Source organism: Prionailurus bengalensis, chromosome D3, assembly GCF_016509475.1.
Source record: "Prionailurus bengalensis isolate Pbe53 chromosome D3, Fcat_Pben_1.1_paternal_pri, whole genome shotgun sequence".
NCBI lineage: Eukaryota > Metazoa > Chordata > Mammalia > Carnivora > Felidae > Prionailurus > Prionailurus bengalensis.
Genome location: NC_057356.1, coordinates 19,728,182 through 19,754,116, shown reverse-complemented (window position 1 = coordinate 19,754,116; position 25,935 = coordinate 19,728,182). Strand labels below are relative to the sequence as shown.

At 45.8% G+C, this 25,935-nt stretch overlaps 2 protein-coding genes across 3 annotated transcripts in view; one reads left to right on the top strand and one right to left on the bottom strand.

Moving 5' to 3' along the window:
* Window positions 1–16,710, top strand: part of LOC122470385 (sodium/glucose cotransporter 1-like) — a 58,589-nt gene extending 41,879 nt beyond the window's left edge. Inside the window, exons 12-15 of the mRNA XM_043557911.1 lie at window positions 8,442–8,610; window positions 11,010–11,225; window positions 13,516–13,615; window positions 15,921–16,710. Of these exons, the coding sequence (XP_043413846.1) occupies window positions 8,442–8,610; window positions 11,010–11,225; window positions 13,516–13,615; window positions 15,921–16,348 (913 nt within the window). The 3' untranslated portion in view covers window positions 16,349–16,710. The remainder of the gene's footprint in view (window positions 1–8,441; window positions 8,611–11,009; window positions 11,226–13,515; window positions 13,616–15,920) is intronic.
* Window positions 16,711–20,726: 4,016 nt separating this feature from the next.
* Window positions 20,727–25,935, bottom strand: part of RSPH14 (radial spoke head 14 homolog) — an 80,656-nt gene continuing 75,447 nt past the window's right edge. For both annotated transcript variants that reach the window (XM_043557909.1, XM_043557910.1), the window contains exons 5-7: window positions 25,304–25,529; window positions 23,311–23,447; window positions 20,727–21,026 (exon numbers count right to left, since the gene is read on the bottom strand). In XM_043557909.1, coding sequence (XP_043413844.1) covers window positions 20,788–21,026; window positions 23,311–23,447; window positions 25,304–25,529 — 602 coding nt within the window. In that variant the 3' untranslated portion in view covers window positions 20,727–20,787. The remainder of the gene's footprint in view (window positions 21,027–23,310; window positions 23,448–25,303; window positions 25,530–25,935) is intronic.

Genomic DNA, 25,935 nt, shown 5'->3' with positions numbered 1-25,935 from the left:
ACCCACAAGTAGTATTGCTATATTATATGGTAATTCAATTTTTAATTTTTGAGGAACCTTCATGTTGTTTTGCATAGTGGCTTAATCAGTTTGCATTCCAGCATACAGTATACAAGGGATCCTGTTCCTCTGCATCCTCATCAATACTTAGTATTTGTTATCTTTTGCATTTTTGAGAATAGCTATCCAGCAGGTATGAGATGATAGTTCACTGTGGTTTTGATTTGCATGTCCCTGACAATTAGTGATGTTGAGCACATTTTCATGTACCTATGGGCCATTTGAATACCTTCTTTGGAAAAAATGTCTATTCAGGTCTTTTGCCCAGGTTTTTTTTTTTTTTTTATTTGAGAGAGAGAGAGAGTGCAAGCAGGGGAGAGGGGCAGAGGGGGAGAGAGAGAGAGAGGGAGAGAGAGGGAGAGAGAGAATCTTCAGCAGGCTCCACACTCAATATGGAGCCTGACACAGGGCTCAATCCCATGACCCTAGGATCATGACCTGAGCCAAAATCGAGCTGGACACTCAACCAACTGAGCCACCTAGGTGCGCCTGCTCAGTTTTTAATTGGATTACTTGGAATATGTTATATTTTGTTTTGCTATTGAGTTGTATAAGTTCCTTATATATTTTGGATATTAACCCCTTATCAGATGTGTTGTTTGCAAATATTTTATCGCATTCTGTGGTTGCCTTTTCATTTTGTTGTTTCTTTTGTTATGCAGAAGCTTTTTAGCGTGACCTAGTTCTATTTGTTTATTTTTGCTTTTGTTCCTTGAGATTTTGGAGTCATATCCAAAAAAACCATTGCTAAAACCCATATTAAGGAGCTTATTTCCTATCTTTTCTCCTGAGAGTTATAGTTTCAGGTCTCATATTTAAGTCTTTAATCCATTTTGAATTTTTTAATGTTTGTTTATTTTTGAGAGAGAGAGAGAGTACAAGTGGGGCAAGGGCAGAGAGAGAGGGAGACACAAAATCTGAAGCAGGCTCCAGCCTCTGAGCTGTCAGTACAGAGCTTGACACGGGGCTCAAACTCACAAATGGTGAGATCATGACCTGAGGCGAAGTCAGATGCTTAACTGACTGAGCCACCCAGGTGCCCCATCTTTAATCCATTTTGAGTTAATTTTTGTGAGTGGTATAAGATAGGGATCTAGTTTTATTTTTTTGCATGTGAATATCCTATTTTCCCAGGACAATTTATTGAAGAGACCACCTTCATTGAGTGTTCTTGGCTCCCTTGTCCAATATTAGTTGGCTGTATATGTATGGGTTTATTTCTGGACTCTCAATTCTGCTCTATTGGTTTATGCATCTCTTTGTATTCCAGTACCATACTATTTGGATTACTATAGCTTTGTAATATAGTTTGAAATCAAGAAGTGTGATTCCTCTAGCTTTGTTCTTCTTTCTCAGGATTGCTTTGGCTATTCAGGGTCTTTTGTCATTCCAAACAAATTTTAGGATTACTTTTTCTAGTTCTGTAAAAAAAAAAAAATGCCGTTAGAATCTTGATAAGGAGTGCACTGAATCCACAGATGGCTTTAAGTAGTATGGACATTTTAACAATATTAATTCGTCTAGTCCATGAACACAAGATATCTTTCTGTTTATTTATGCCTTCTTCAATTTCTTTTATCAACATCTTAGAGTTTTCAGTGTAGAAATCTTTCACCTCCTTGTTTAAATTTATTCCTAAGTATTTTATTGTTTTTGATGCTATTGTAAATGGGATTGTCTTCTTTATTTCTTTTTCAGGTAACCCATTGTTAGTGTATAGAAACATTACTGATTTTGTACACTACTGTATGTTCATTTTGTATCCTGAGAACTCATTGAAAAGAGATATCTTTAAAATATGATTGAAGCAAGCTTAAAGAAAACATGGTAAAATACATACCATGCCAATATGAACATAGATGCAGAAATTTTAAGCAGAATATTTGCAGGTCCAGTAACATAGAAAAAGAAAAATAGACTATGACCATCTGGGGTTTATTCCAGGAATGCAAGAATAGTTTTTTTAATTCAAAAATCAATCAATGTACTTGAACACATTAACTGAAAACAGGAGAAAATAATACAATCATCACAACAGATGAAAATAATTTAGAATGTTTAATGCCTATTTATTTATTGTTTCATCTTAGAAAATTAGGAATTTAAAGGCACTTCTTTACTCTGGCTTTTAAATATATATGTATATTTTAATATACATATATACTAAAAAACCTATAGTATGTATCATACTTAATGTTTACATCTGAAAATATTTTCCCCTGTGATTGGGAACTAGACACAAATGTCCACCACAACCACTTTTATTCAAAGTTTTGCTGGAGTTGTACTATCCTGCACAAAAAGGTAAGAAAAGGAAATAAATGGCATGGGGATAGAAATAAAATTATCATAAAAGACTTTATAGACAAACTGCTAAAATTTTAAAGTGAATTTAACAAGACTGGTACAAGATCAAAATATAAGAATTAATCATATTTTACACATTATCATTTGTAGTGTCATTAAACCATATCAAACGCTTAGGAATAAATCTCACAAAAGTGAGAAAATTGCTGAAAATTACAAAGCATTGTTGAGAGAAATTAATGAGACCGAAGTATATAAAGGAATATACCATATCCAGGAATTAGAAGATTCAATATTGACACTATATTCCTTTCATATTATTCTACATATTCAAAGTAATCCTTGTCAAAATTGCAGTAGATTTATTTGTGCGTGTAAAAATTGACAAACCAGTTCTAAAATTAAGACAGACATGCAAAGAGCAAAGAAAGCCAAAACCAAAAAAAAGGAGAAGAAGAAGAAAAGAAAGGCCAAAGCAATTTCTGAAAATGAACAAAGCTGGAGGATTTAAGTTAACAGATACCGGTATCTATTATGAAGTGATACTGATTAGACAATGTGATTTGGGTACAAATATTTGTACCAAATTTGATTTGTCTAAATCAATGGAATATAGTACAGACAGAATACAGAAGAAGGCCCACAGATATACAGTCACCTGATTTATGGCAAAGATTCCAGTATAATGCAGTAGAGAAATTGATGGGGAGAAGGATTTTCAATAAATGGTCCTGGGTGATTTGGCTATTCATGGAAAAAAGAATGCTGAGTCTTACTTCACACCACACACAAAATCTATTTCAGATGTATATCTGACTGTGAACGGTAAAAAAATAATGCTTATAAGAAAAAAAAATGGTCAGCATGACACTCGATTGCTACTCACACACATTTGCATCAACTGTACCTTTATTAACATAGCTTAAACAAATTTTTGCATCATCTAGAATTGTGGTCACATCTCAGAATGCAAACTCCAGGGGTGCCGGGTGGCTCAGTCAGTTAAGTGTCTGACTTTGGCTCGGGTCATTGTCTTACAGTTTGTGAGTTTGAGCCCCATGTCAGGCTCTGTGCTGACAGCTCAGCTTGGAGCCTGAACCCTGCTTTGGATTCTACATCTCCCTCTCTCTCTCTGCCCCTGCCCTGCTCTCTCTCTCTCTCTCTCTCTCTCTCTCTCAAAAATAAATAAAACATTGAAACAAAAAAGAATGCAAACTCCCAACATCTGATTTATAACTTTTAACTCATATTCTGTAATCTCCATACCTTTAAGGATTTGTGCCATCATCTATGCATTTTTTGACATGCTTTTAGGAGAAGCCATCTTGCCAGACTGCATTCATTACATCTGGTAATCAGTCTTGTCAAGCTAAAAGACCCAAGTAGTGTATTTCAGTCCTGATCTTGGTGCAGGCTATTTGCCTAGCATGGTTTTTGCATTCCCTGATATACTGGTAAGCAGGATGTTCAGAAGCGTCTTCACTGGGATGGCTCTGAGCACCTCCCATAATTTCATTATCCGTTTAAAATCTGTAGGATCTTTAGCAATAATCCAACTCTCATTCTTGATATTGGTAATTTGTGGTGGGGGGTTATCTTTCTTTTGATAAAATTTGCCTAAGGGATTTTCAATTTTAATAATCTTTCCAAAGAACCAACTTTTGGAATTGTTGATTCTTTTGGTTTTTGTGGGTTTTTTCCCCCATCAATTTCTGTTTTTCTTTTCTTTCTTTCTTTTTTTTTAAATTTACTCTGAATTTACACTGCTCTTCTTTTTTATAGCTTCTTAAAGTAGAAATTCAGATCATTGCCTTAAAACCTTTCTTATTTTTTATGATTACCATTTAAAGCTATAAATTTCCCTCTAAGGCCTGCCTTAGCTGCATCCCACAAGTTTTGATAGGTTGTGTTTTCATTTTCATTCAGTCCAAAATATTTTCTAATTTCCTTGCGATTTTTCCTCTGTTCATGGGTTATTTAGAAGTGTGCTGTTGGATGTCCAAGTAGTGGGCACTTTCCTATTTTATTGTTACTGATATCTAAGTTATTCTGCTGTGATCCAAGAATGTACTCTATATGACATTTTAATCTTTTGAAATGTGTTGACATTTCTGTATTCTTAATTTTTGTCTAGTTCTGTTATATATTGTATATATAGTTTTATGTATATGATGTGTGTATGTTATATCTATACGTATATACATTCAGTATATTCTATAATGAGAGAAGGGTATTAAAATCTTCAGTTGTGATTGTGTAGTTGTCATTTCTCCCTCACTGCAATTCTCTGAGTATTTTTGCTTTATACATATTGAAGTATTAGTATTAGGTGCTTACATATTTATGTTTGTTATGGTTTCCTGAGGAATTAATGCTTTCACCGTTATGAAATGTAGCTTTTTGTCTCTAATAATACTCCTTGTCTTGAGGCTTACTTTGTTATTAATATAGCCCACACTGGCTTTCTTATGCTTAGTGTTTGTAATCTATTTTACTTTTAACCTTTAAATATATTTAAAGTGAGTGCCTTGTAAAGCAGATATAGTTGAATCTTGATTTTTTAAATCTAATCTGACAATCTCTGCCTTAAAATTTTTTTTTATGTTTATTCAGTTTTGAAAGACAGAGAGAGACAGAGAACAAGCAGGGATGGGGCGGAGAGAGAGGGAGACACAGAATCCAAAGCAAGCTCCAGGCTCTGAGCTGTCAGCACCAGAGCCCAGTGCGGGACTTGAACTCACGAACTGCAAGATCATGACCTGAGCCAAAGTCAGACGCTCAATCAACTGAGCACCCAGGCACTCACAGTCTCTGCCTTTTAATTTGAGAGTTAAGTCCATCTGCATTTAACATCATCATTAATATGATTAGAAATAGTTTTTAATTTCTTTTGGTTGTTCTAGGCATTACAATAGGCATTATTAATCTATCTTAGTCTACTTAGAGTTAATACTCTATCATTTTATGTCAAATGTAAGTACCCTACAACAGTATATGCCATTTTCTCCTTCCATCTTTTACATTATGCTTGTCATATATTTTATCTCTCTGTGCATTATAAACCCCATATATATGTGTGTATATAATTGTTATATAGTATAGTGATAGCAATATAATTTTTTGCTGTAAGCAGTCAGTTGCCTTTAAACTAAATTAAAATAGGGGCACCTGGGTGGCTCAGTTAGTTAAACGGCTGACTTCAGCTCAGGTCATGATCTCACAAGCTGTGGGCTCAAGCCCCATGTCGGGCTTTGTGCTGACAGCTTGAAGCCTAGGAGCCTATTTTGAATTCTGTGTCTCCCTCTCTCTGCCCCTCTTCCACTCACACTCTGTCTCTTTCTCTCAAAAATAAACATTAAAAAAATAAACTAAATTAAAATAAGAAAAAATAAATATGTAGCATTTTATATTTACCCATATATTTTACATTTTTGGTGCTCATCATTACAACCTTAGGTTTAAGTTTCCATCTCTGTAATTTCCCTTCACCCTGAAGAATTTTCTTCAGCACGTCTTATAATGCAGGTCTGTTGGTGACAGATTCTCTCAGCTTTTGGTTATTGGAAAATGTTTTTGTTTTGTCTGTTTTTGAAAGATATATTTGCTGGGTATATAATTCTGAATTGGCAGTACTTTGCTCACCACTTTAAAGATGCTCTTTCATTCTCTTCTGACCTCTTATTTCTGATAAGAAGTCACCAAAACTCATAGTGCTGCTTTCTATTTGTAATGTTTTTTATTCCCCCTATGGCTTTCAAGATTTTCTCATTTTTGGTTTTGAGAAGTTTTGTTATATGCTTAAGGGTATGTGTGCATGTGTTTATATTTATCATGATTTGGTTTTGCTGAGCATATGAATATGTACATAAATGGTTTTCACCAAAGTGGGGAAATTTTTGATCATTGTTTCTTTGTCGATTTTTCTGTTTCATGTCTCCTCTTTATGACTTTGTTTATGCACATATTAGCCCTCTTGATATTGTCTCACAGATCACTGAGGTGTGTTTATTTTAAATTTTTTAAAAGTTTCCCTATGTTCTTCAGTTTAGATTTCTATCAGTCTGCCTCTGGGTTTATTGGCCCTTTCTTATGCCATTTACAATTTGTTAAGGCCAACCAGTGAATTTTTCATGTCATATATTGAACTGGAATTTCAGTTCTAAAATTTTTATTTTGGTTCCTTTTTAAACTTTTTATAGTTTCCAGTTTTCTATTATGACTTCCCATCTATTCTCTCATAACCATCATTTCTTTTAAGTCCTTTAATGTAGCTATAATAGCTGCTTTGAAGTCTTTGCTGATTTTAATATCTGAGCCATCTTGGGGTCTGTTTCTATCAGTTGCCTTTTTTCTTGACTAAAGATCACATTTTCTTATTTCTTCCCATGCCTAGTAAATTTTATTGTATACTGAATGTTGTGAATAAATACATTATTGTAGAGACTCTGATCATGGTCTTCTAAAGTGTATTGGTTCAAGCATGTGGGTAAGTTACTAGCTGAAAACCTTAAACTTGCAGAGGTCTGTTTTTATACTTTATTAGGGTGGGTCTATTTCAGTTTCACTCAGTCTTATGGCAAATTCTTAGTCTTGGGTTAGTCTCTACTCCTAAGGCATGGCCCTTCAGGAGTTTCAGTGAAAAGCCTAAGGTGGTTAGACAGGCCCTCTAACTCTATGAGATTCCAACTCCCAATTTCTGTCTCTCCCAGTGTAGGCAGCCACTGAAGTCTGCTCAACTCTTTCAACCTTCCAGCAGCCACTTGTTGATAGACTATTTGGAGATTCTCCCACACATGTATAGTTTGGAGATCAGCCAAGGATATAAGGGAAGTGTATGCACAGATTGGACCCCCTTGTTCAGTAGCTCCCTCCTTTCTAAAATTCCCCCATAGCATTTTCAACCACTCTGAATCCCCATCCTCTATCTTCTTATACCACAACCTAGTAATAGTGAGGCTCTCTGCTAATTTCTAGCCACCCACACCATGCAAACTAGGAAGAGCCTTCAGAAGAAAAGCTGGGTAGTGTAGATAGCATCCACTATGGTTGTATTCTTTCAAGGATGAAATCCTTTCCCATTTCCGCCTGCTTTTTGGCTCCCTGAGTGTTGCAGTTTAATATTTGGCCCACAACTTATCATTGTTACTGTGGGAGGATTAGTCTCATGCAAACTATCACATCATTACTTGGGTGGGAATTCACATCCTTGTGTCTTCTTTGATTATCAAGGAATTAGTCCTTCATATCTTATAGTCATTCACTCTAAATTATAATTTTTAAGCCCTTGTTGATACAGAACTAAGATTTATTCATCATTGGGATGACATGTAATCTAGTGTAATTTTATATATCAATACATATTTTACAATATTTTACTTAGAAAAAATAATGGGGGTACCTGTGTGGCTTAGTCACTTAAGCATCCAACTTTGGCTCAGGTCAGGAACTCGCAGTTCATGAGTTCCAGCCCCACGTCAGGCTCTGTGCTCACAGCTCGGAGCCTGGAGCCTGCTTCAGATTCATGTCTCCCTCTCTCTCTGTTCCTCCCCTGCTCACACTCTGTCTCTCTGCCTCTCTCAAAAATAAACAAACATTTAAAAATTTTTAAGAAAAAATAATGAACATTTGGAGCCTCCACTCAGTTTCATAAAATTTTTAGCAAAATTTAAATAAGTTTCTGAACTTGTCAAAATCTTCAAAATTATGTGCTGTACTAATCTGTCTGAAATTTCTTATAGCGTGATATCCTCAAGAATTTGATATTTTCCATGTACTATAATGTTAAGCATGACTGACCAAACACACCCTCCAGATGTGGTGAAAATCTATCCATGGTCTAGTAACAGGCAAATGGACAGTTTTATTTGTTCAGAAGTTAAATGATTTTTATCTGCAGCTTTATGGTTCTATCAGTATTTAGGTATGTAGCTGTCTCCTCTGTTCCACATTTATGAATGGGCATCTGAATTTAATCTAAGGAATAATTGAGCTAATAGTTTATGGTTTATAGATATTTTACTGGCGGGGGGAATAAAGCTCATCAAATTGCCATTGACTATTGGTTTAATTTACAGGTTTTTTGTTATAATATTACTTGCTGTCACTATCCTCTGGGTCCCTATTATGGAAACAGAATACAGTGAACGACTATTTGAATACACACATGCAGTTATGAGCTACTTGACCCCGCCCATTGCTGCCATCTTCCTGCTTGCTGTATTTTGCAAGAGAGTCACTGAAAAGGTAGGTAGGTGTTGGCATGGCCACCGCAAGACAGAGTGTGAGGACTTGCCTTCACATCATAGTTGTCTTTGCAAGAGCTGCCCTAGAAGGGTTTCTTGTGCTTCAAGAGTTCACACCATTGCATCATTGCTTTCCAAGAGATTATTTCCTTCTGGGTAGACTTAGTCTGAGCTCCCTCATGCATTCAGGGAAAAGGTGAGCTCTAATTTGTTTTTCTTCCCTTTACAATATAATCCACTTTTAACCATGACATAGATGATGTAGTGTGCATGCTCCTTCTTCACACATATCTGGTTGTAGGAAAATATAATTCTGTTGCCTCTGTACATGGATGCATCATAATCAGTGATTTCAGGGTCACAGGGGGATGTACAGTCATGAGCTCCTTTCACCCTTCCTATAGTGAAGACCATATCTTCCATTCACACTTTAAACTAAATAAAGATTCCTACTAATGATTCAATCATTTTATCAATAAGACTTTGAAAGCATGGTTTGCTAGAATATTTTGTTTGTTATTTGAATCATAACTTGTTTCCCCTAGCAGCACCGAGTAGCTGGGCCTTGCACAAGTTCCTGAGCACAGTGTCTAAGGTGTCATGTGATCTGGCTTTTGCCTACCTCTTGGCCCTTGCCTTCTCCATGCACAGCCCCTGGGCTCCAGCTACTCCAACTGATTTGCAGTGCTGATTACCTAACTGTCCTATGCCTTCTCTGTTCTCCCTTCACTTGCATACACTGTTTGCTTTGCCAGGAATATCTTTTTACTCTTCCACATGGCTCGTGCTTCCTATAGGCCCATCTCAGGTGTCCAGTCCTCTAGACCAACCTGCCAGAGCTCCTTGCTCTGCTCAGCTCACCAAGACTCAACTTAGCACCAAGAATGTGGGGGTCAGGGTGGCTGGACTCTGCAGATGCCAGAGCTGCTGCCCTCTGCTCTGCTGGCAAGGGCATGGGCAAGAGGGTCAGGCTGTCATGAGAATCTGCCTCCCAATGATGACACCAGCATTGAGGTATTGGAGCCTACTGCCAAAGAAAATTGGGAATCTGCTCAGAGGTTCCCCTGACACACCTTGTCCAAGGTTACAAGCAATTGCAGGTACCCTTTTGACCTAGAGAGTTTCTCTAGGCCTTCTCCTCCACTCTGCTTCAGATGGCATGCTCATCTGGCTTCTGCTGCCCATCTGTTTCTAGATCTTCCCATTCTGCACATCTCCTTCAATAAATTGTTCCTGTGGATCGTCCACCTGGCTTTTGGTTTTAGGCCTTTTTCCAAGATGTTTGCCCATGTACCATATCTTCTGTCTCCTCTGACATCCATCTCCATCTAAGTCAAGCTCCAGATACAGCTCTAGAGCCAAGTGAAGTCCTTACTCTTAAAGTGTGGACAGTCTGGCTGGAGGAGACAGATTATACCCAATAAGCAGATAAAGATTTCTGATAGTGATGCAGTATTGTTTAAAAGATAAAAAAGGATAGTAGAGGGTGGCAAGGCAGGCACTAGAGGTAGGGGGGATACAAGGACCTTAGCCAAGGTGGTAGGAGAAGACTTCTAAGAAAGTGACCTTGAATCTGAACCTTGAAGGATGAGCCAGAAATACCAAGATCTAGGGAGAGACCCAAGCAGAGGGAAGGGCAAGTGCAAAGGCCTGAGCCAAGAGCAAAACAGGCAGGTTAAACATGCAGGAGGAAGTTTGCATGCAGTGGCTAAAGTGGAATGACCAAGGGGAGAGTGGCAGAGCCAGGTGAAGTCAACTGATGGGTAGGGTGGAGATTTATTCTGATGGCAGGCCATGAGAAGCCACTGGAGAGTTTAAGCAGAGACAAGGCATTCTCTAATGGATGCTTTGAAGAGCTCACTCTTCTGTGAGGACAGTGGGCAGGCAGGGGCCAGGAAGGGAAGCCACCTATGTGAGAGAAGATGGCAGTTTCAGGATTAGGGCGGTAGCCATAGGGTGATGGGATTCTAGATATACTTTGGAGGCAGAGCCAACAGCATTTGCTGATAGGTTGGTGGTAGGGCAGGATGGAAATAAGGGGACCAGGGATGACTCCTGGGGTTTCAACCTGAGCAACCAGGGAGATGGAGGTGTCACCACAGCCTTTTGGACACATGATGTTTGAGATGCCTTTTTATGATCTTACTTAAAAGCGTTTCCAGTGTTTCTCAAGTTCTCTGACCTAAGAGAAAGTGCAGGGGTCTCAGGTCTTGGTTCAGCCCAAGAAGGCATGACCTCCTCACTGGTGCTTACATTCTGCTTCCTTCCACAAGATATTTAAAGCCTTTGTTACGATGATGATTTTAATTTCAGAACTCAACTGGTGGGGAGGTGAGGCTGATGGTCTGTCTCACCACCCATCCCCTCCAGATGACTCTCTTGGGGCTCCTCCTTTGGCAGGGTGCCTTCTGGGGGCTGACCGGAGGACTTCTGATTGGCTTCTCTCGAATGTTGTCTGAGTTTGCCTATGGACCCTGGAGCTGTGGGGCAAACAGCAAGTGCCCCCTGATCATCTGTGGCATGCACTACCTCTACTTTGCTGTAATCCTCTTCATAGTCAGCCTTTTCACCATCCTGGGGATCTCCTTATTCACGGACCCAATTCCCGATAAACATGTAAGTGCTATTGTGAGGTTTTCTGGGATCAACCTTCAGTCCCAGAGTCCCCGTGAGCAGTAACTAGGCTCTGCTGGTTTGGGAGAGAGTGACTGAATTCCTGCATTCTTTTTGAAAAGAGGGAGGGCTAGGGACTGGGCTTGGGGGATGGGTCAGTAATAGGCAAAGAACAGAGAAAGGGCCCTGCTATAAAAACTAAACTAAAAGACTTTCCAACAATTCACCAATTAGATATTCACTTAGAATGAGAAGTTTGGCTTTTAAGATGCAAATTTTCCTTAGAAGTGTTAAGTTCACTAACCTCAGTGTGAATTAATGTAATCAGAGCAGTCCCAGCTTCCACCCATCCTCAGGGAATTAAGCCATCAGGAAGGGGGAGGGGACTGGAATACTGGAAGCCTCTGGTGGCTCATCTCAGGGCTGGGTGCCTCTCAGCCTTCTCCTGAGCTGCTGTTCCCATCTCCCAGGAAGTAGATATCAGCCACCCCAATTGGAATATAGGAAGTCTGGGCCCAGAGAAATTAAGTCACTTGCCCAAGGTACCACAAATAGGTAAGTGGTAGGGTTGGGCCCCAACCTGGCTCCCCTACATCACCTCCATCAGCATGGCCAGTAGGCTTCGCAGGACAGGGACTTGGCCAAGCCAGAAAGCCCTACTGTGTCTGAAGTTTAGGGAGGAGATCAGAAGGAAGATGAGTCTATGAGATCTACATGCCTGTTTTGCAGCTTTTCCTGGGTTCTGGGTAAAAGCCTTGAACTCAGAAGACTGCCTCAGGGTCTCCACCTCAATCTTGGGTTTCCCCTCTGGCCATGCTTCCTGGTCAGTGGTTTCCAATTGATTCACTCCTCTCTTGTGCACAGAGCCCAGTTGGAAGAGGGCTAGAGCATATGGGGAGGACAACCAGGGGTGTGGGATGTGCACACCCGCTGCATCAGTGACAGCTGGGAGACTGCTCAGCTCCCAGCGCCCTGAGAATCCGGCGGTGGGTGGGGAACTTGATTTCCTGTTGCTCAGGGTCTTAATTGTCTAGATTGTGTTCTTTGCTGTTCTCTTCCTCTCAACTGTTTGGTTGTGCCCACTTCTCAAGCAGCCAAGTATTTGTTGATTGTTTACCACCTGCCTCCCAGTGTGCCAGGTGCTCTGGAGAACACAAAGCAGCTGCCAACAAGGGAGGGAGAAGTGAACAGGAGAACTGGAACTTATGGATCAGTGTCAGTGGGCCAGGCCCTCTTTTCACCGCCTACCAGAGGAGGTGGGGCAACAGGGACAGCACATGAACCCAGGCTCTTCTAGTGCACCCAGCAACCTCTTCCAAAGCGGCTGATAGTGTCGTTGGGAAGGCAAATATACACATATGGCATCAGCAGGAAGCAATTAGAGGCTAAACCCAGTCTCTGTTATTAATACAACAGAATTTTAGTTCCAACATTTTAGTCTGAGAGGTGGGGCTCAGGCAGGTCTTGGAGTGGGCTGGCCAGAGAGGGGCCAACCCAGCCTGTTCATATCCCTGCCATATGTTGGGGTGGGGATGCTGGGATTCAAATATAATGAATCTGGTACAATAGATCAAAATCTATTCCAGGATAGGCTTGGTGGAAATGCTCATTTAGTTGGCCCTTAAAAACAGCAACAACAACAATTGGCTGGATTTTGTTACTTCCCAAAGTTTCCATGTGTGTTTTCAGGACAAGAGCAAAGTCACAGAGCAGAAGGGAAGGGACACTTCCTTCTGCATCTGCAAATGCCTTATTGAGTCTGAGTAACTAAGCTCAGTGGGGGGCCAGGTAAACCAGGTAAAGCCTCTTCTGGGCTGGGTTAGTGCTCAACTCTGACAGGCAGGAGGAGCTCTTTGAAGGAAAGCAGCTCCTGGGTCTACCCTGTCCACTCATCCAGTCAGAGGGCCTCCTCCTCCACCGGAAGAAGCAGACCAAGGTGACAGGTGGCTGCTCTCATCCTGAAGGGCACAGGTTCCTGGACTCTTAGAACTGGAAGGAGCTCTGAGCACTTTTTCTCCTACCCCTAACTGTATAGTTGAAGGACACTGAGCCCCAGTTTGTGTCCCCTGTGCCAAAGCCATGCAAGCACACAGTACCAGAGCCAGAATTGAAATCCAAGGTCCCCAAGTGCCATGCTTTCCCTACCCCATGTTCCTTCTGTCTCTTGTTGGAGTTGAACAACCAGGTCTCATCTCAGTCCATGGAGACCCTGGTGCCCAGCTTCTGGCTGTGACCGGGTACAGTCTGTGTGACAGGGCCCTAGATGGTGACACGCCCCCCGCTTTCTCCCCAGCTCCACCGGCTCTGTTGGAGTTTACGAAATAGTCAAGAGGAAAGGGTAGATCTGGATGCAGAAATACAAACGAGGAGACCAGCACCCCAAGCACACCCAGGTGAGAAGGATCCAAACCCTGTAGGAGGTCCTGGTTGATAGTGTTTTGGGTGGATGTGGCCTGTGCTGCCCCATGGTCCCTCCTCTCAGAAATGTTTTTCCAGGCAGAGGCCCCCTCTGGGGTGTCTGTTGAAGTTGAGATGCCTCTGGACATCTATGCAGAGGCTTCTGGGCTGGGGAGAGGCAGCAGACACAGTGAGCCACCTTTGGAAGGGCGGGGCAGGGGGAGGAGACAAGGGATCTGGCCCAGGCAGAAGCAAGAGACACCCCAGGAGAAGCCATTGGAGGAGAGGCAAACACTGATGAGTGAAGAAAGATGAAGCCTTAGGACTGGCCATTGGATTTAGCCACATAGAGATGATGCCCTGCCTTAACAAGAGAAACCTGGGGGAGGGGAGGGAGAGAGGGCTCCTGGAAAAGAGGTCTGAGGACAGTTAGATTTCAGTCCCAGCAAGCAGAAGCAGAATGTTCCGGGGAGGGGGGGACTCCAGAAGGCCCAGAGGAAGGTTTTCGGCAGATGGGGTCAGAAAAGGAGTGTTGGGGCCATGGGCGGGGGTGGGGGTGGGGGGGTGACCTGAGCTTCTTGTGGCCCTGACGCAAACAGGGATAAAGGCCTAATGAGATTAGTCCTGAGTCTCAGGCAGAGAGTACCCAGGGAGGCTGTGAGTTTAGGGGAGGAGGCAGCCTTCTGGGGCCCCCCTCCACCACTGCTAGGGAAGTTCAGAGCCCAAAGAGGCCCCAGGCTCCCTCTTGTCATCTGCAGAGGAGGCCCTGGGGGCAGGTGCAGAGCAGGAGTGGCCTATCCTAAGCAAGGTTGTCCCACACACCTGGAGGATGCAGGACTCTCTGGGAATGTCTCTTCCCTTGGTGGGGGGAAACGGTCTTGTTAGGTGCCAGGTGCTTGTTCTTGGTGCACCTCCCGTTCCTCTTCTTCCTTTCTCCATAGTCATGGGTGGATGATGATGATGATGATGATAATGACAGTGGCTAATATTTACTGCTCACTTGGGATGTGCCAGGTGGTGTGATAGGTGTATGTGATAGGTACAATTATTATCCCCACTTAGAGATGGGGAAACTGAGGCACTGAACAGTTAAGTAACTTGCCCCAGGTCCGCAGATAATCAGGCAGAAATAGCGCACCAATGTGAACATGGGCAAGTATGACTCTAAAATGTGTGCTCTCGGCCACTGGCCATCCCACTGCCCATCATATAGCCCTTGGGCCATCATCAAAATGATCAGTTGCCTTTTACATACAGTAGCCTCTTGGGCCTGGCAGCTGCATGACAATATGATAACATGGGTGTTGAGAATGTGCCACTCAGGACTTCTCAGCACTGGCAGCAGAGATCTGTGCCCCTGGCTTTGAGGTCCTCCTGCTGCAGCAGCCCTCCCTGTGTAACAGAGGCTCCTCTGTCCCTGGCTGATGGGTTCTGTCATCCATGGTGCTACCTCAGCCTCGGGACACGGCTGGCATGGATGCTGCCCAACAGAACGAGACAGAGAACAGTTGACAACGAACACTGTTGGGTGCACACTTGAACTGAGATATGCCCATCTGGTAATCAAGGAGGGAACTGTTTGCAGGCAGCCGCGGGACCCACATGGGTGTGCCGGAGCTAGCCGTGGTGCTGACCCGAGCCTGAACAGGCCAAAGGAGCAGCCAGCAGGAGCTGTACAGACAGACAGGGAGCAATTTTAAGTCCCAGAAAGGCATTCTCACTAATTTGAATGGAAACTTCCCTATAAATCCTAGACTTCCCTCCTTTGCCTCCTGAAAATCATCAGTGATTTCCCCTTCAAGTGCCCAGAGTACCTTATTTTGGGCCAGGCCGTGAGACTGATACCTGCCTGAGGAAAACATTCTCTGAGAGCTTGCCAAGGAGAGCAGTGTCCAGAAATCAGGGGATTTCTTCCATCCTCTAGAGAGTAGCAACTGGGGAGGCAGATTCAGAGGAGCAGTCCTGTGCCCTAAACCTACCGAACTGTGTTTGGCCATGTGCCTAAGACAGAGAAGGGTAGGCACTCCAGGATCTGGGCCCTGTTGAAGGCTCTGCCAGTAGAAGGCAAGCATGGCCCCAGGCAGTTCCCACCCCACTCCTGCCAAACTCCCAAAGCCCCTTATCCCACTCTCCCATGTCTCTGAGGATGGTGGTAGATGTTCCATAGCAGGGGCTGAGGACTGATCATATTGGAGAGAGTCTTTTGGTCTTTCTCTGGGACTGCTGAGATATGACACCATAGAAAGTCCTTCTTGTGTCCTGGCCTGTGATCCTGACCTTTGCCTGTTCCCTCTATTCCAGATGCATTTGAGGAGACCCAGGGCTGCTTCTGGAAAGCGTGGAATGCATTCTGTGGACTGGAGCCACAGCCTGGCCCCAAACTGGCCCCAGAAGAAGTAGCCAAGGAGAGGATGGAGTGTGGTACCATATCGGAAGGGACAGAGCATATATTGGAAGGGACAAAGTGCCATGACATGTCTGAAGGGACAAAGTGCTGTGGAACGTCTGAAGGGACAGAGCACAGTGCCACTTTGGAAGAGACAGAGTGCCATGATGTACATATAGGGACAGAGAGTGGTGACATATTAGAAGGGACAAACCGCAGTGACATGTGGGAAGGGACAAAGTATGGTGACATGTCAGAGATCCCCTTCAGGAGAGAAATTACCAATGCCAGTGGGTTCCTCTTGTTATTGACCATAGTCCTGTTGCACATCTACTACTACTAAGGGAGCTGGGGCCCAGGAGTGTCTGGGAAGAGCAAGCAAACCACAGCCTCTTCCAGAGTCCCTCATCATCCAGTGGAGAAAGTGTTTCCTACCAGGAGACTCATGGATATGGGACCAAGGATTACACTAATGTAAACACTCCCTCAGTGTCACAAATCAAGTGCCACCAGCTGCAGGGCATGCACGCTGAGGGGACAGGGTGAAGTCCATTTGCGACTCCAGAGACTATGCAAATGAGAACATCTGTTCCTTTACAAAATGAGTCATTTTCTCCAAATGGCTCTACTGCATAAACACTGACTTTCACTTTAAATTTAATTTTGGCTTTTTATTTCTAGATATATTTGAGATTTTTGCTTGTGTTTACTTCACTGTAACCATTTCCTTCCTATGCCCAACCTCCATTTGCTTTGTTCTCTCCTCCTTTTAAAGGTATGCCCTGCTGGCAAAGATGCCATGTAATGTAAGCCTCACCCCCATGTGGGGTTCCCACCTACAGGTGCTGTGTCCACTGCCAATGACCTCACAGACCAGCTGAAGCCGAGGCTGCCCACGGGTGGGACTTCGGCTCCTGTCTGGACCACTGGTGAAGCTAAAGCAGTCTCTGTTCAGTGAAACAGTCCTCTCAACAACTCAGCATTGTCTGGCTAAAGCCATACTGCACCCCTGAAGGGCAGGTGGAAAGGAAAACTTCCTCCTTCTTGAGCTCTTCCCAGTCCTTCCCAGTCTTCCTACAATTGGCATGTTATTGGGCATTGGATCCAGAAGCTAAACTCCTTTAGCTGTCAAGTATAGGCCACTCTGAGGCTGTGTTTCTGCAGGGACCCCATAAGCTGCTCCTTCCTCTTCCTTCTTCTCAAAAATCAGTAATATGTGTCTTTAGATAAAGTTCCAGGTGCCTTAAAGTGATTTGGCAGAGGCCCACCCAGCATCACAAAAATCACACTCAAGGCACACTCACATGCAGTCTCTCCTCCCTAGTTTATCCCTTCAGCTGACATTTTTGAGTGCCTACTATGTGCCAGCCACTACAAGGAAATAGTTGTGAATACAGCATAGGAAGCAGAGAGTGAAACACTAGCCATGATAGCCAGCATTTAATATGGCCTACTATTTTGTTGCCAGGGGTAAGTGCATTATCACATTCAAGCCATAGAACCACATTTTGTGGAAGGACTAGAATTAACCACATCTCATAGGGGAAGAGACAGGCTCAGCAAGGGAACTGAGTACATTGGGAATGGGCATGCCTGATACCAAAGATACACACTGGCTCTCCATGAGTTGTGTATACAGCAAGGAGGCCCACCTAGCCTGAGTCAAGAAAGGCCTCCCCTGGCCAAAGAAGGAAGTCAGTGCACTGGACAACAGAAAGGACAACATGTGGAAAGTCATGACACAAGAGTGGAAAGCATGGTTGAGGATGCCAAGACATGGCTTATGCATAGAACAGTGGGCCACAGGGAGGGCAAGGTGAGCATAGGCCTGATTTGATTTATATACTTTGGGATCATAAGTTCTTGGGAGCTTCAGTGGGGAAGTGACAGGTTCAGATTTGCTGGCTGTTGCTGGAAAGATTAAAGGGAAGCAAGAACACCCGCTAGGAGGCTGTTTAGAGCAACCGAGGCGAGTTAGTGGCAAAGAAGAAAAGAGAAGGGAATGGCATCAAGAGAAGCCAGCAATCAGAAGTAACGGGACTTGACTGACTAGACTTCTGGAGGTTGAGGCCAGGATGACTCTCTGGGTTAAGCATGCAGGCAAAGGGTGCACCAATTCCAAAGACAGGCCACACTGGAAAAGGAGTGGATGTGGGAGAAAAGTTGAGCACCATTTGGGACATGTTGAGTTTGAGTTGCATGAAGAAACTTATTGCCATCTTGACAATAGTATGTCTTCTGTTCCATGAACATAGGATGTCTTTCCATTTATTTAGGTCCTCTTTCATTTCTTTCAACAATGTTTTATTTTTTGTACTCAAGTTTTGCACTTCTTTTGTTAGATTTATTCCTAGGTATTTTATTCTTTTTGATGCTATTATAAATGGAGTTGTTTTCTTTGTCAACTTTGCTGAACTCATTGATTAGTTCTAATAGTTTTTAAGTGTATTCCTTGAGATTTTCCATGTACAAGATCATGTAGTCTGCAAAAAGAGATAGTTTACTTTTTTCTTTCTAATCTGGATGCTTTTCATTTCATTTTCTTCCCTAATTGCTTTGGCTAGAATCTTCAGTACAGTGTTGAATAGAAGTAGTGAGAGCAGATATCCTGATCTTAGGGGGAACTCATCCAGGCTCTCAGAATTGAGAATGATATTAGCGATGACTTTTTGCAGATATTCCCTTCTATTCCCAGTTTGGATTTTTTTTTTTTTTAGAAATGGGTATTGGATTTCATCAAATGCTTTTTCTGCATCTATTAAGATGTTTATGTGATTTCTGTCCTTATTGTAGTTATGTGTTACATTGATTCATTTTCATATGTTAAACCAACCTTGCATTCCTGGAATAAATTCCAGTTCATCATGGTGTATAATGCTTTTTTAGTGTGGCTGGATTTGGTTTGCTGATATTTTGTTGAGTTTTTAGGTCTATATTCATGAAGGATATTGGTCTATAATTTTCTTTTCTTGTAATGTTTTTGTCTGGTTTGGGTATGGGGGTAAAATTAGCTTCATAGAACGAGTTGGGAAGTGTCCCTTCCTCTTCTGTTTCTCAGAACAGTTTGTGAAGGGTTGGCATTAACTCTTGCCTGGAGACATTTAAGGATAGATGTTAAGTTGGATAGAAGAGTTCAGAACTTAGGAGAGAGGCTGGGGCTGCAGACCCAGATTTGGGGGAGACAAGGCAGTGGGCAAGCCTAGCTAAGAAGAGAACCTGGTAGAGAAGGCCCATACCAGGAAGGTGAGATTGTGTGGCAGAGTGGGAGGAGAGCAGGCCTAGACAAAGCTGTGAGAAATGCCAACACTACTGGTCATGTAGAGAAAGGGAGTTTTATAAAGGAGACCAAAGAGAGCACAGCCAGAGCCTTGGAAGGAGGCCCAAGACAGCTGCTACAGGAAGGGAGTATCCACACCTGGGCCACAGCGTGGATCAAACACAAAGAGCACAGGGTGTTGGCAGCAAGGCAGTCAGTGACCCTGGCCAGAGCTCTTTGGTGAGGTAGTAGATGTGAAGCCAGCTTGCCATGGGTTGAGGTGGGAAGGGGACATGAAGAAGTGGGGGTCCTCAAGCACCTGTTTTGCTGAAGGAGAAAAGGTTTCCTCCTATGGGGTCGGTTTTGAGAGTGAGACTTACCTTAAACCCCAGATGGGCTCAGCAGCCAGTCCCTTTTAGAACAAGAGGACCTACTTGGGCTAATCCTCTAATTCCAGGGACACAAACTTCTCTGTTGCTTCTAGGAAAGTAAAAGCCCCAGTCACTGAAAGAACTATAAGAAGGTGCTCACTTGAGGACTCTGGTTCTGCTGATAACGTTTGTTCTGGGAGAAGTGGGCATTCCATGAGCCTGGGAAGTTCTGTCCCATAGGAAATATGGTTGCAGGTTGGCGCTATAATGAGGAAAGCCTCATTTGAGTCAGGGAGCCTCAAAAAGCTCCCCTGAAGCTAAGCTCCCCTCCTGAAGCTTCTAGAACAGAGGTCAGAACTGGCTTGAGAACCATCATCCTGCCAGACCAGGCAGGGAAGGCTGGAGGAGATTAAAGGGTTCCCAAGCCTCATACTCTCCACAGCCTGGCTTCTCCTCCAACCCCTTCAAGCTCTCCAGCTTCATTTGCCAGTTTCACTTGGGGGAGAAGAGAGGCAAGTGGAGACAGTTGGAGGCCCAGGTGGAAGGCTGGACAGAGGGCTGCTGTGGGGCTGGGGTATGGTTGGCATAGGCCAGCTGGGAGTTTACTCTTAAGACTTCTTGTTTCTGGGGGAAGATATCTGTCCTGGGCGTGCATCTCTAGGGGGCCTCATACAACTCACATTCCCCCTGAAAGAGCCCACATAGGCTGGCACTGTGACCTTCCCTCCTGACACCCATTGTGAGAAGGGGGAAGAACTGGCTGAACAGGGCAGTATCCAGCCACACCTAAGGGCCTGGTCACTCAAATGTCTGAAACTTGGGTTGTGCCAGATCCAACTGTCTTTCTTCTCCCAATCCAACTCCTGCCCCTCCTTGTCTCTGGAGGGCTAGCCCTGCTGTCTACCTTCTGTGGGGACTCTTGGCCCCAGCAGAGAGCCAGAATGCCACCCTCCCATCCCTGGGCATTGGACTTAGCCCATGCCTCCTTGCCTGGCCACCATGACCCAGTCCTTTGAGGCCGGGTGTTTCCCCTTTGCAGGAAATGGAAGATGTGACCACACTCCAGGAATATAAAGTGCCATTCAGACGCAAGATAAAGAGATTCAGCCCATTTATTCAGGCATGCAGCTTATCAGATCTGGCCTAGTAAAAGGCTCAGGGTTTCCACTCAATGACTTTGACGGCAATCTGTGCTGCCCGCCGCACGGCCTCACTGGTGTCATCCTCCAGGACACGGAAGACGGGCACATGAGATTGCAGAAACTTGCGGCCCTCGGGGGCCTCAGCCAGCATGGTGAGGGCCTTGGTGGCATTCAACCGTGCCTTGCTCAAGGATGAGCCAAGCAGGCTCAGGAGCGGGTGGATGGCTTCTGTGTCCAGGGCGGCATACTTTCCTGTGGGCCACCAACACCACGCATTCCTCAGGGGGCCTCCTGTTCTACCTCCTCTCACCCCAGCCCAATCCTGGCATCTGGCCTCAGGGGAGGTGCCATTCCTCACTCCCTCAAAGGCCTAGCATCTTCCTTTGCCTCCCACCTTGCCCTCTTCATCTCCTGCCCCTCCAGCCCCTCAACTGGCTTCTCCCCAACCACCCTGATGCCTCTCCGGCAATCCAGTTTTCACAAGGAAACACAAAAAGTAAAACCCAATTGTTAATTTATGTGGCAAATGCTTCTTGAACACCTACTCTGTGTCAGGCACAAAAACTCACATAGTTCTCTCCCTCTTGGTGCTTACAGTCTAGTGGAGGGCACAGACATTAATGTGTAAAGAAGACATTGCTCCTTAACCTTCACCACCTCCCCGCTGTCCTGGCCTGCTAAAAGGCCAGATGGTTGCCCCCTGCCTCCCATCCTTCCTGCTGTGCTTAATGTACTCTTCTCTTTTTTTTTTTTAATTTTTTAATGTTTATTTATTTTTGAGAGAGAGAGACAGAGAGAGAGAGACAGAGCACGAGCAGGGGAGGAGCGGAGAGAGAGGGAGACACAGAATCTGAAACAGGCTCCAGGCTCTGAGCTGGCAGCACAGAGCCCGACGCAGGGCTCAAACTCACAAACCATGAGATCGTGACCTGAGCCGAAGCCGGATGCTCAACCAACTGAGCCACCCAGGCACCCCGATGTACTCTTCTCTTAATGCTGGGACCTGTCCAGCTACCCTCCGCTGTGCTGACTCCCACTGTCCCTTGGATCAACACCCATGCCCCTCCCAGAGGAGGCTCAGCCCCTGTCCTGTGCCACCACATGCCATGCTTCTCTTCTATATCATCAACCCTCTGCCACTCCCACCAATGTTCACCAGAGGCTGAGATGTCCAGGTCCCCACCACCAAGCACAGGGCCTGGCACATGGCAGGGGCTTGGGGACCCTTGGCTGGAGTGCCAGCTTTGTGAAAAGTGGCCTCACATCCCTAGGTTATAGCTGTTACCTGGGCCCACCATGAGCCCTCCGGCCCTCCAAGAACTCCCACAGGAAGCCCAAATGAGACACAGCACTGAGGACGCCCAAGAAATAAATGTGCTGGGGGGAGCCTCTGCCCTGGTAGTCAGCATCCTCACTGCATAATCGAAAGGAGGCTATGGCTCCAAGAAGGCCCCAACCTCTCCTCCTCTGGTATGTCTCAAATTCCACCATTAGGGTCTAGTGGGGAATGGCTGAGAGGCCAATTCTGGGGGGCTTTACAGCATGCTGATTGAGAGTTAGACCCAGTCAAGTCCTCTGTGGAATACCAAGAAAGCACAGGGCATAGGGCTGGTACAGGCAATTGTGAGCATGGGGAAGGACAGACATCTTTCAGAGGTCAAGTGGGATTACCCACCCTGGCCTCCAGGTGGGGAAACCAGCCCAGTAGCTCCTGTTAGCCCAGGGTTGGATAACTTAACATGGAAGCCTGACTGGCTGGGGTTCCCCAGGTGGGAGAGGTAATCTCATACTCTTATTTGCTGCCTACTCCACCTATTGAAAAAAGTAATTTTGGTAAAAAAAACAAACAAACACCATGAAGGGGTGCCTGGGTGGCTCAGTCAGTTAAGCGTCGACTTCAGCTCAAGTCATGATCTCACAGTTTGTGAGTTCGAGCCCCGCATTGGGTTCTGTACTCTTCTCTGACAGAACCTGGAGCCTGCTTCAGATTCTGTGTCTCCCTCTCTCTCTGCCCCTGCCCCACTCACTCTCTGTTTCTGTCTCTCTCTCTCTCTCAAAAATAAATAAAGATTTAAAAAAATTTTTTAAAAACCCCATGAAAGCAAGGTTCCAGTTGTTTACCTAGGGCTCAGGATAACCAAATCAAGGACGGCAAACAACATAATTAATCCCAGAATCCAGGCTTACAAGTGTCCTGGGTTGGAGGTGGGAATTCCAGTCCCAGGGAACAGCCTGGCAGGAGGGGACAGAGGTCCTAATGGGAGTGACCAGGAGGGACCACAGGTAGGTGGCCCACTGTGGCCAGGAGGAAGAAGGAGGGTGGAGCCTCGGGCCCAAACTTGAAAGGACTTCAACAACAGGCCGGGAAAGTATTTTGGTGGGGCAGGGAGGGGACAGTAGGATGCTGAGCACAAAACGAGAGTTCTGGAAAGCCTGCAGGGACAGCCAGCATGCTGGAGGCTGCAGTGACCCCCCCACTGCCCAGTAAGCTCCACCACCTACACAGGGGATGCACCTGGCCAGCAAGCTGCCTCACCTTGAGTTGTCACCGTGGCATACATGAGGGCCCCGGCGGCATTGGCCTGCACCTCCTCCACCCTGTCCTTCAGCAGGTGCACCAGGATGGGGATGACATCATGCTGCCACACCTGGTTCTTGCCCTCCAGAGGGATGCTAGACCAGAGAGGGAACAACTATGTGGCTTCGCTTTTGCAAGAGGAGGTGAGCAGGGCCCAGGACCACCCCAGGGGACACCAGAAAGACTTGTGTTGGGACTATCCCTGGTGGTCCAGGCTTAGCCAATGGGTACCAAGGCACCAGGGAGCACAGATTTGGGTCTCACCCCCCACATTCAGACAACCTGGGAGCATGGCCTGTGGCCACTGAAGGCAAAACCCCAGAGGAGCCAGGGTGGGGTGGGTGATGGAGACTTGTCCTAAGGTATCACATGGAAAAAAAAACCAGACATGTCCCCCCCAGCTCCAAAATGGGGAGCAGCAGGACCCAGGGGTGCAAACCACAGGGACACTCATTTTGACTCCATGTAAGAGCCAGAGCTACCAGGGATGGGCTCAGCCACACAAATAGCAGCAAGCTGCCAGGGAGACACCAGTAGAGAGCCACCCTCAGGAGAGAAGATGCTGTAAGTCACTTCTAATCCTGGCACTGTACAAAGCTGTGAAAATGTACATGATGGACTCCCCATGAGCTCCCCTTGGGAGCTTGATCAAAGATGCAGAGTCCTGAGGCCCACCTGCAGGGGTCCCATGTGTTTGTTCATTCCCACAGCCAGGGCTGCCCAAGCACCTTGCAGGCCCTGGGGCCAGATGCTGAGGCCAGAGCAGGGTTGCTCCAGCTCAGCACCACTGATGTTGGGGCTGGATGGTTCTTGTGTCCCTTGCATTGTGGGATGCTCAACAGCATCCCTGGCTTCTACCCCCTCGATGCCAGGAGTGCCCCTTCTCCCCAACATTGGAACAACTAAAAATGTCTCCAGACAGTGCTGCCTGTCTCCTAGGGGACCAAAGCTCCCCCTGTTTTGAACCCCTAGTCCCAAGCGGCAAACAGAGCAAAGCCCTGTCCTCAGGAACTCCCCTTGGGGGTGACACACAAAACAGGAGGGAATAGTGCAAAGCACATGCAGGCTGGTGGAGGCTGCCAGTTTCCAGAGCAGGTATGGTCCTTAGAGGCTTCCCTGGAAGGGGACCTCTGAGCAAAGAGCAGATGGTGATGGGCCTGGGGTGGGGCCCCAGAATCTCCATGTTCATAAGCTCCCAGGGGTCTGGATCAAGGGCCACACTTGTAGAAACGATGGCCTGGGTTTCTAGAGAGAATCCCAGATGGAGGGAAAGCCAGGCCTCAGGGAGGCAAGAGGTGTCAGGATGAAGGCAGGTGGCCATATCTAAGGCATAGACTTGGGGGGGGACGAGGGACCATCCATCCTTGGGGAACATCTCTGTCCAGGCTCACACGCTGCCTCCCTACCGCCCTTCCTCCCAGCTCTGAGGCTTTGTGCTCCCTCAGGCTCCAGGCCAGGATTTAGACTATGATTCTGTGTAACCCTGGGTCCCCTGTGCCTTCATTTCCTTACCTATAAACGGAGATACTCACCTTCCTTGGAGGAATGTCTAAATGTGCAGTCTGTAGGTAATGCCGGGCACATAGGGAACACTCAGTGACCCCTGTCACCACCAGTTCTCCTGTGCTTGCCCTACTCACAGGGAGGGGGTAAACAACCATCTCATGCTCCCCAGGACAGGGGGCTTCCTGGGATGCAGGACTGTGAGTGCTAAACCTAGGACACCCTCAGGCCAACAGGGCTGTGGCCACCCCAGGGGAGAGGGTCCTTCTCCCCCAGGGCACAAGCAGGCCAGGGGAAGCAGGCCCTGAGGTGGGCTCCCTGGACCTCCAGGGCAGGCTGGCTTGCTGCAGGGCTGGGGGCAGCTCAGTTGCCTTTTCTGAGCCTCAGCAGAAGCCCCAGGGCCGGCCACTCCCACCCTCCCTGCTCCATCCACTCGGGCCAGGCTCACCTGACCGCAATGAGTGTGCGGGCAGCTTTGCTGCGAATGTCATCATTGGTGCTAAGGAGCTTCTGCTTCAGGAAGGGCACCACGTGGCTACCCAGCGCCTCGGTGGCATCTTCCATCAGGCAGGCCGCTAGTGTGTCCAAGAGGAGCCCCTGGATCTCTTCCTCCTCCCTCTGCAGCTTCCACACGAGTGAGGGGATCAGGCCACTGTTGACAATGCCCTGGGCTCCTGCAGAACAGGAAAGGGCACTGAATGTGGGCCAGCTCCCCTTACCCGTTCTGGGCAGCAAGCAGGAGCCAGGAAAGTTCTGCAGAGCTGGTGGGGCAGGGGAGGTTTGCAAATGCCTCTGGCTCCTGGGCCCCTGAGCAGCTAGCAGGAGGCTATGGATGACAAGCCAGAGTGGGAACCACACAGCCCTGGAGAACCCCCAAAGGTGCCAGCCTTGTTGTCACCTGTAACTGGGGGGACATCAGTTACAGGCGTTCAACAGGTGTTCAGTAGCCTGAGAAGCAGCAGCCATCCTGTGTGAGCACAACGGCCATCCCTGCATGGCCAGGCATAGAAGCTTCCCTCCCTTCCCCACCCTGCACCAGAAGGAAGGAGGGGGGACCACCCAAACCCCTCCTTCCCAGTT